A 9,456-nucleotide genomic window follows, 5' to 3' on the forward strand; every position below is an offset into this window, starting at 1 on the left:
AAATAACAGCCTGGATGAGTGTCTGGATCCTGGATGATGGTATTTTGGCCCATTCCACCTGGCAAAACCTCTGTAATTCAGTGATGTTTGAAGGATTTCGAGCATGGACAGCCTGCTTCAAGTCATCCCACAGATTCTCAATGATATTCAAATCTGGAGACTGGGATGGCCATTCCAAAACATTGTACTTGTTCCTCTGCATGAATGCTCGGGTAGATTTTGAGCAATATTTGGGGTCACTGTCTTGTTGAAACACCCATCCCCGGCACAACTTCAACTTTGTGACAGACTCTTGAACATTATTCTCAAGAATCTGCTGATACTGAGTGGAATCTATGCGACCCTCAATTTTAACAAGATTCCCAGTACTAGCACTGGCCACACAGCCCCACAGCATGATGGAACCTCCACCAAATTTTACTGTGGGAAGCAGGTGTTTTTCTTCGAATTCTGTGTTCTTTTGCCGCCATGCATACCGCCTCTTGTTGTGACCAAACAATTCAATTTTTGTTTTATCAGTCTCCAGTATCTTATTCTAAAATGATATTGGCTTGTCCAAATGTTATTTTGCATACCTCAGGCGACACAGTTTGTGGCGACTGTGAAGAAAAGGCTTCTTCCGCATTACTCTTCCGTATAGCCTTTCCTTGTGCAAATTGTGCTGTATTGTTGACCGATGCACAGCGACACTGTCTGCAGCAAGATATCCTTGCAAGTCTTTGGAGGTGGTCTGTGGGTTGTTTTTAACCAGTTTGACCATCCTTCGTCTTTGCCTCTCTGCAATTTTTCTTGGCTTACCACTTCTGGGCTTAACAAGAACTGTGCCCATGGCCTTCCATTTCCTCACAATGTTCCTGACAGTGGAAACTGACAGCTGAAATCTTTTGGACCGCTTTTTGTAATCTTCCCCTAAACCATAATGCTGGATAATCTTGGTTTTGAGGTGATCAGAAATTTGTTTTGAGGCTCCCATGTTGCAGCTCTTCAGAGGAGAGTCAAACAGAATGAGAACTGGCATTTGGCCACCTTAAATACCTTTTGTCATTAAGTTCAAGGCTTAACGAGCTCACCAAACCAACTTTGTGTGTCCAATTATCTTGTGATGATTCGATACAGGCCATCAAAGCAACAAAATGACAAGGGTTCCCACATTTTTGCACAGCTTGTTTTTTACATTTGATTTAATTTCATACAATTGTATACTATGAATACTTAAAATCTGTGTGTGGAAATCAAGCTAACACTTGGCTCTTATGGGCAAATAAAGGACATGCCACCAAGATAATTTTGTGTGAAATCTTTTAAGGGAAGATGTGAAGACCAGCCCAAATGTCCACACTTCCCAAAAATGTCCTCACTTTGCTTATAGAATTTGTATTTTGGTATTCAATATGACACTTTTTTACAGGTTGTTTCTCATGTGAGTGAGTGACTGACTTGTGTTTTTCTTTTGTGTTTCAATAAAAAGGGGGGAAAGGATCCAAAGATTAATTCACTTAACCTCAGGCTATAAATGGAGTAGTTAAGTGGCTTAAAACAACTGGAATCCAAAAGAGGAGGGTAATAACAACATTTGTCTCAGCTGAGGCTTGATGTCCTTTTCTGCGGCACACTTGCAGTGCAAGCTGCTGACTACAATTCCAACATTCATTTAGAGAGTCCTCGGGCACACACATTCCCATTCAATATCCACAATCTCACTTTCAAACAAAATGGTGTTGGACAAAATCTGAGGCTCTGCTTATCTTTGTATGCGATAGCATGCACAGATAAGTAAGGTGAGCAGATGGTGTGCTTTAGTTTTATCTTTAATCCCTGAAATTCCTCAGCTACCCATCATGCCCATTGCACATGCAGAATAAATGGTTAATGTCAGAGAAGAAACTCAAACAGAAAGACAAGCCAGGTCGATAATGTAAGTCTCTACCCACAATACGCTCAGTCCACCTCTATATAAAGATTACAGCTACTGCTGGATAACTAGCTAATGACTAAATAATATCTAAGCAATATATGCTGATTATTTTCTCATCTAAAACACTTAATTGATGTTTAAGTTTAAAGGCTAATAAATTGGTGGAATTTTTTATGAAATTCCCATTGTACATTATAAAGTCATTAGGACTCAGCATGTCTGTGTTACCTCCATGGATGTAAGTGGAAAAATCAATGCTTTGATATTCAGTAATGCAGTAGAAGCAAATGAAAAACCAGTCAAGTGTGTTGTTTATAGAGCAATAGGGATGCTAAACAGAGCAGCATATTACAGAGGTTTGGTAAAATACAAAGACAGGAAGTTGATTTTCTGTCCAGCGTTTGACATTTCTATAGTCGCTACTAGAAGTGTATTGTGAAAAGTTGGTGTCAATCTGTAAAGTTGCTGTGGTGCATTTGTCAAATGTATCCTGTGGATGTTTATAGTAAACCAAGCTGTTCTCCCAAAGAGCCAAAATTTAGCTGTGGTAAAATCAATATTGCAGCTTTTATGCTTGGCTGAAGCATAAAATACAATCAAAGATGAATGACCATCATGACTGTAGCACAAAAAGGTTTGTTAGATTTTAAACGCAACAGATTTACAGAAAAGTGAGATTAGCAATACAGCCAGAGTGTATGAAGCAGCAATTATATTTTGTGTGTTTTTAGACTTGACAAATATTGGGTTATACCTTCTCTGAAAAACGCATTCTCAATGCTACAACATAGCAATAAAAAGCCGTCTGTGGAACGACGCCAGTATCACATCAATTGCATAAAAGGTTCAAATGCTTTGAAGTTCAGACAAAATGACTTAAATTGCCGTGTCATTACCTGGCATTTACATCTGCAACACCGACTGTAATTTTCAGACCTTTCAAAGACTGAAAATTCACTCTCTCAATCCAGTCTGTTCATGCACAGGGTGCTTTCTTAGCCCCAATCATTCGAAACCTTAACTGACTCCTTTACTCTCCTCTCCTCTCCTCTCTGAGTAAATCATTGATGATGTTGTTTCTTGTATAGTTTCTCTGATTTCCCCCCCCCCCCTATCCATCAACAGGTCTAGCTGTCTTTATAGCTGTATGCTTGCCTGCCAACCTCCGACCCTGCTGACCCATTCTACTCTTATACCAGCAGCTTGTACTATTAATGTATCTCTATGACAGGGGTCACCAACACAGTGCCCGTGGGCACCAAGTCGCCCGCAATGACCACATGAGTCGCCCGCAAGCCTGTTCTAAAAATAGCAAAACTCGCAAGGTGTGTCTAAGAAAAATGTTTCTACCGCTATTGTTTTTAAATCACACCTGCATTTACATTGATTTTTAAATGACAATGTCTTAAAAATAAATAAAAATATAAATAAAGTGAAGGTGAACTCTGACCTAGTTCAAAGGTCAGTATTGTGCGTATGAAAGAACATTGGCGCTTGTGGAGAGTAAACTAGCGGGCAGTGAAGATGGTGAGTGGAGTGCAATTTTCTACCCCAAAAACATGGTAAAAAGAAGACAGTAAATTTATCATTTTCAAAGTGAATGGAGGAAGAGTAATTTTTTACTACTGTGAAAGGAAGGTGTGTATTTTGCATTTGTGGGGTGACTGTGATGACGGCGAAGCAGCACAATGTGGAGCGACGCTTCACTACGCATCATGAAAGCTACAATGCTAACTACCCACCGGGAAGCATTCTACAGTCAGAGAAGGCCCATGAGGTAAAAAGTGTGTTTATAAAATGTAACAGATTTTGAGCAGAATTGCAGTAGATTTGTTCAGTTAAGATTTATTCAATATGAAAGTTTTTTTTAAATGTTGCATAACTTTTTAAAACATGGTTCAACATAGTTTATGAATTGTTAAAATAGTTTAGTTTCTTATGGTTGAAAGGGTCTGGTGAAAACTCAACATTTTTAGAGGAGTGTGTCAAGCGGTAGCCCTTCACACAACTCGGTACCCATGACGTAGCTCTTGGTTTCAAAAAGGTTGGTGACCCCTGCTCTATGATCTCTGCCTATTCTCTCCTCTACCTGTCCTTCCCCCTTCTTCTCCCTCTCTACCCAGCCGGCCATCAGCAGGAGGGTCCTACATGAGCCTGGTCCTGCTCAAGGTTTCTTCCTGTTAAAGGGGAGTTTTTCCTTGCCATTGTTGCTTGTTGGGGGTACAAAGATTTAATAATATGTAATAAAGCACAATATTCATTAGCCATCACATATTTTCTGAAGCGCCAAATTACAAAAACAATTCTACATATTGACTGAGAATGAATAAAACAAAAATCCATTCTGAAATCTCATTCAAACGTCTCTCATTATCTTTCTTTCTTGAAATGCCCTACTCCCATCCTCCTTCTAGCATCTCATGCCCACTCACCATGTCAGGACACCCTTGTCTAATGAGCTAGACAGATCTTGCAGGCTCTAATGAGAACACATTCCACTAGAATAACTTTCTGATTTAATCATTTGCACACGAACATTTGCAAATGAACGCAAACCAAATCGCATTGATGTACATACAGAGGCTGTATTTGTACATCCCTAAAACAGAATTAAACGATTACTGGTGTCGGCGGTACCCAGGTGCAGTGAACGGGAGAGGCTTCTGTGCAAATTAGGGATATCTTTAGATGTTTCATACCATGTCCAATATCAACACAACAAGATGTGTCTCCCCATAACAAAGGCAAAATCCCAGGCTTCTCTATTTATCGGCAGCAATCTCACAGGTAATCTCCAATCGCGTCAAACTGACATAAATCGAGGATTACCGTACTGATAGATGGTCTCAGCTTTAGTGCAGAGGGGGCAGGAGATGGAGAGGAGGAGAAAAGTTTTATTGCGAGGGCCTCCGTGTATACGTGGTAATGTGCAAGGATGTTTCGTTCACTTTGTTCAGGGAATTCTGCGACAAGACTTGTCAGTACACATTTATATCACTCTGCCTCCCTCCCATGATGAAACATAGATAGCCTTGCAGAAGCATTTAACTCCAAGAGAGAAATGTCAGTTCTTCGAGGAGACAAATACAGAAGCCCCAGTGAATCAGAAAAAAAGGTATTAAAGAAATCTCTGACAGTACATTCCACACCAGTCGGTGTTTGATATGCTTGGGAAATTAAGTGAGAATAATGAAATCATGCTTTATTGATCTGATATATTCATGCACTTGATGGGACAGAATGAGTTTAGGCGCCAGAGAAAAAGTATCTCGGTTTGTTGGCTACACATTCAGCCTCATTGTCACTTGTTGAAGAGTCATTTTTTTAAACAAATATATTTATATCCAGCGAGTGTGGAGTGACAGGAGAACGAATCAAAAACAATACTAGGTCAAGGGATTAGGGTTAGACAATAACCCTATAAAAAGCAGGAGGTGTGATTGGAAAATATGAGAAGAGAAGGTCCAAAAGCCTACTCTTGCTTCCAGAAAAACTATTTCAGTTTTTAGGATTAGATACGTGAAGCTCACCCTTGTGCAAACATGGAAATATAAAGAAATGACAACTAAAGGCCTGATGCCACCATCCAGGCCATTATAAACGTCTTCACTGTGGAGGATGCAAGTGGGAAATACAAGCTTTCCTTTCTTTGGATGCAGTCGAGCTTCTAAAGACTAAAGAATTGCATGCAGCTGTGGGAGCACCCATTTACTGCCCTGAGCCACAGATAAGAGTTAGTGCCGCACAATGTCAGCATGGACTGATTTTGCCAGCACAGTACAGCTTAGTCACATCACTGCTTCCTACTGCTGGTGCACAGGTGACCAACAGCAATGCACAAGGGGTCAAAGGTCTCAGAGGAGTTCCTACTCAGTGGGAAGAGATTTTTGAGGGTAAAGAGCAGATGAGAAGAGATACAGGGAAGGAGAATGGCCCCTAGGATGACAGAGATATATTGGAAAATAGCAGGAGTCCAAAGAAGCAATAAAAAAAGCAAAGGTAAAAAGCAGAAGGTGGAAAAGAGTTGTCTAGGCAGAGGACAATATAGGCCAAAAGAGAGAAATGATCATGCACTTAACAAGTAGACCTTGCATCCCAGCCCTGACTCGATAAATGCACAAACCTGGACACAAGAGCAGCCAAAACAAATAGGTGCACCTGTAGGACTACACAGGGCCAAATTCAGCTAAAACACCAAATGCTGGTCAGATCGCATCTGAACTAAACTGGTCTGCCTCCTGCCTGTTATTACCACCTGCTCCTGGGAGTCAAAACACAGTAAACTATACTAAATGTGTTGGATTTCAGAAAATTACAGCATCTCGCTGACATTTTTTCCCATCGTGGTAAGCGGTGATCATAATCACACATATTTATCTGAAAGAAAACAACTCTACGTTCACTGTGGGGTAACACGTAATTATTCCCTAATTGGGTACAACAATTACAGCCTCAAACCCAAACTCAGAATATTACCAACAAGATGAAACAAAAATCTCCCCCTTTAGTGTCATCCAATGATTTATATTGTAAAAGGGCCTCTGTCCTGCCCTCCAGTGGGCCTGGAGGTTGAGGCAGAGTGATGTCTATGTCAAATAGCCTGGCACGCTTAATGAGATAGGAAAAGGCTAATCTGATTCTATATCAGACAGGCTCTAGGGGCCTCCTATTTAGCCACCCACGGTGACACTACTACACAGACTTAAAGCCCTTAAAGTTGCGTATCTTAAAGTTGCCCATCCTTTAGGCTTCGTTTAGCAAGGTTGTGGAGGCTTTTAAAAATGTAAAACCCCATAATTTGCACACGGAGAGATGAATTGTCATGGTGCCTGGAAAAAGGCTGGTTGAAGGAAAAATTAGCCCAAGTATGTACAATATGCGTTCTGGAGTACGTGAATATAAAACAGGATATATTCGATGTGCAAGTGCTGTGTGTGAGAACACTGAATTGCAACAAGGAAGAAGGTAATTTTGTTTTCTTCAGCTGTGCGTGTGCATCATTAGTGGCTTCATTTTCCGGGGATCCGCAAACTTTTTTTTCGTAAAGATATCAAAACATGCAACACCATACACACACACGCACACACACACACTCAAATGACTAATTCACCGTGCACCCAATTGCTGGGTCAACCAGCCTATTGACTTTTACTGCATGAGTGTGTTTACCCCAGCAGGATGTTCATCTTTTTTTTGTGCATACCCCAGACCAGTGGAGGCGATGACATTGTCTGTTCGACAGATGATGCACATCTCCTCAGCGGAAGCGTAGGGTCAGCACTTAAATTTGTGCACCACTACACACACGCACATTTGGGCTTGGCAAGCCCTAAATCACACTCAGATACTCTGAACTGTTTGTGCAAATATGAATGCATTTTTTGAGATTTTATTAGAGTTGGCAGCTGCTTTTAATTCTAACTGTACTCTGCCTGTTGCACATGACATATTTGAATGTTTATTTTTATCGGGGATCCTCATTTTAATGGGGAAAAGCAAACCAGAAAATATTTCTAGCTTATGAGCCCCAAAAATAGTTTGCGGAAAAGCATAAGATTCGCTCCGATCAATGAAACAAGAATAACTTTTGTACCTCTAAAAGACCTTCTTCTAGGTCTACCAGTAATGGATACAGGCATTTTGAGAATTTCCATAAACGGATCAATAAAGATTTATTTTTAGAATGTTGCCACTGTGGAACCTGTGTGCGCCATGCTGCCACGATGAGGAACAACTTCGGAAAAAGCGCTGTGTGTCAATCTCCTCTACCTTTTCTGTAACACTTACCAAAGCTCTCTCTCTCGTCCTCCCTTTCTCTCTCTCTCTCTCTCTCTCTCTCTCTCTCTCTCACACACACACACACACACACACAGGATGATTAATGAGGCGAGGGACCAGAGGAGCCCCAGCGATCACACCGGGAGTCAGCAACATTGGAAAGACACCAAACCAAGTGGAAATAATTCCAGGACATTACAAAAACTAAACACTGTCTGGTCTTTTTAGATCAGATCTGCATCATTCATCAATGATGCCCCTCAACGGGGAAATGCTACACATTTCTAGTTGTTTAGTTTGTTTTGCACTGTAGAACATTGCAATGTGTGACATTTACTTATATGAAATCAGATTTAGGATTGGTAATCATGGGAAAAGATAACAAAAGAATAATAAGTGAGCACACCATCCTCGGGTGTTGAAAAGTCATAACCAGTTTTTCAATAGCAGATGATAGGTACGAAATGAGATGCAAATTCTGTTGAAAAGAATGAGCATTAAACTGGAGAATATTGAAAGATGAGTCACTGTTTCACTGAAAAGTAACTCCAGAGTTTGCTAGACCGAGTGATATGCTCTGTTCTCTGGAACAGTAAAAAACAAAACAAAAGCACTTTGGAAAGCCTTTTAAACGTCCCCAAACGGCTGCAGATTTGTGGAAATGTTTTAAATTGCTTCTATTCGCTTTGCCTGAGGAAGGATTGAGGCACAATAAATCAAAACCCAACCGGCTTTAAATGAAATAAATTATTTAAATGATAAACTCAAAGAGGTAAACCAATTCTACCACTTTCTTAACAGCCGGGCTTTTACACCTCTCCAAAGCACCGGCTGACACCGTGGGGATACCTGCAGTCGCGCCAGGAAACGCGCCGACTCTGCCGCCACCACTCCGCTCCAAAGACGCGCTCGCTTTGCAGTCCACTCACACACAAGACTCACCCCATTAACCACCAGGGGCCAAAGAAAATAAGACTCAACAACTTACGGGTTGTTGGCAAAGCTCCCTGCGCGTGGCTGGCGTGGTTGAAAATCCACAGAGCGACCGGCAAAAACAACGTCGATCCCAGCGCAGGACGGAGCATCTTCGCGGTTGGTGCAGATGCGGCTCGAAGCGGTGGGAAACACTCTGGGAGAGGAAGAATGTGCTGGTGACGCTGGTCCGTCAGCTTCGCTTTGCAGTTTAGGACTGACGGCGATCAGCTCTGACGCTCTCTCTCTCCTTCTCACTCTCGCTTTCTCTTTTCCCCCTCTCTCCCCCCTCTTTATTCTCTCTCCCTCTTCTCTCCCTCCCTCTCTTACTCCTGTCGCTCTCTACACCTCTTCCTTTCTCTCTCCTCTTCTCTCTCTCTTTCTCTTTGACTCTTGTCTCTCTCTTTTTCTCCCTCTCCTCTTCTCTCGCTCTCTCTCCAATAACGGGATGATGTAAGATTCGCGCTGACACACAAGCCGCTGCCCTGTGCTTAAGCGCGGAGCATCTGTGTCTGCAGCTATTTCTCCCCTTCAGAGCCAAACGTATCAGCCGTGTCTCCACCTGTGGGTCGGTGAAAAGACAGTTGGAGCTGCCGGTGTTCAAAAAAGATGCGTCTGAGCTTTTTGTTGTGCTGCGCTCCTCAGCACCGATCGCGACTCTAAAGTTAATATCCTCTCTCTCGCTCTCTGCCAGATAGTCCCCCCCCCCCCCCCCCCGCGCTTTCTGTTTGGCGGCATCTATCTATTTTTCTTCAGAAAAAAAACTTTGATAAAATATTTAAACCAACACC

At 41.9% G+C, this 9,456-nt stretch overlaps 1 protein-coding gene across 2 annotated transcripts in view; it reads right to left on the reverse strand.

Moving 5' to 3' along the window:
* Positions 1-9,248, reverse strand: part of cntnap2a (contactin associated protein 2a) — a 212,935-nt gene extending 203,687 nt beyond the window's left edge. The window contains exon 1 of one of the 2 annotated variants that reach the window (XR_003889730.1): positions 8,682-9,248. Coding sequence is in view for 1 of the 2 variants with exons in the window: in XM_029842494.1 (XP_029698354.1) it covers positions 8,682-8,778 (97 nt within the window). In the remaining variant the exon portion in view is untranslated. The remainder of the gene's footprint in view (positions 1-8,681) is intronic. The other variant, XM_029842494.1, reaches the window with a different exon arrangement.
* Positions 9,249-9,456: the final 208 nt, after the last annotated feature.

Source organism: Takifugu rubripes, chromosome 10, assembly GCF_901000725.2.
Source record: "Takifugu rubripes chromosome 10, fTakRub1.2, whole genome shotgun sequence".
In the NCBI taxonomy this organism is placed as follows: Eukaryota; Metazoa; Chordata; class Actinopteri; order Tetraodontiformes; family Tetraodontidae; genus Takifugu; species Takifugu rubripes.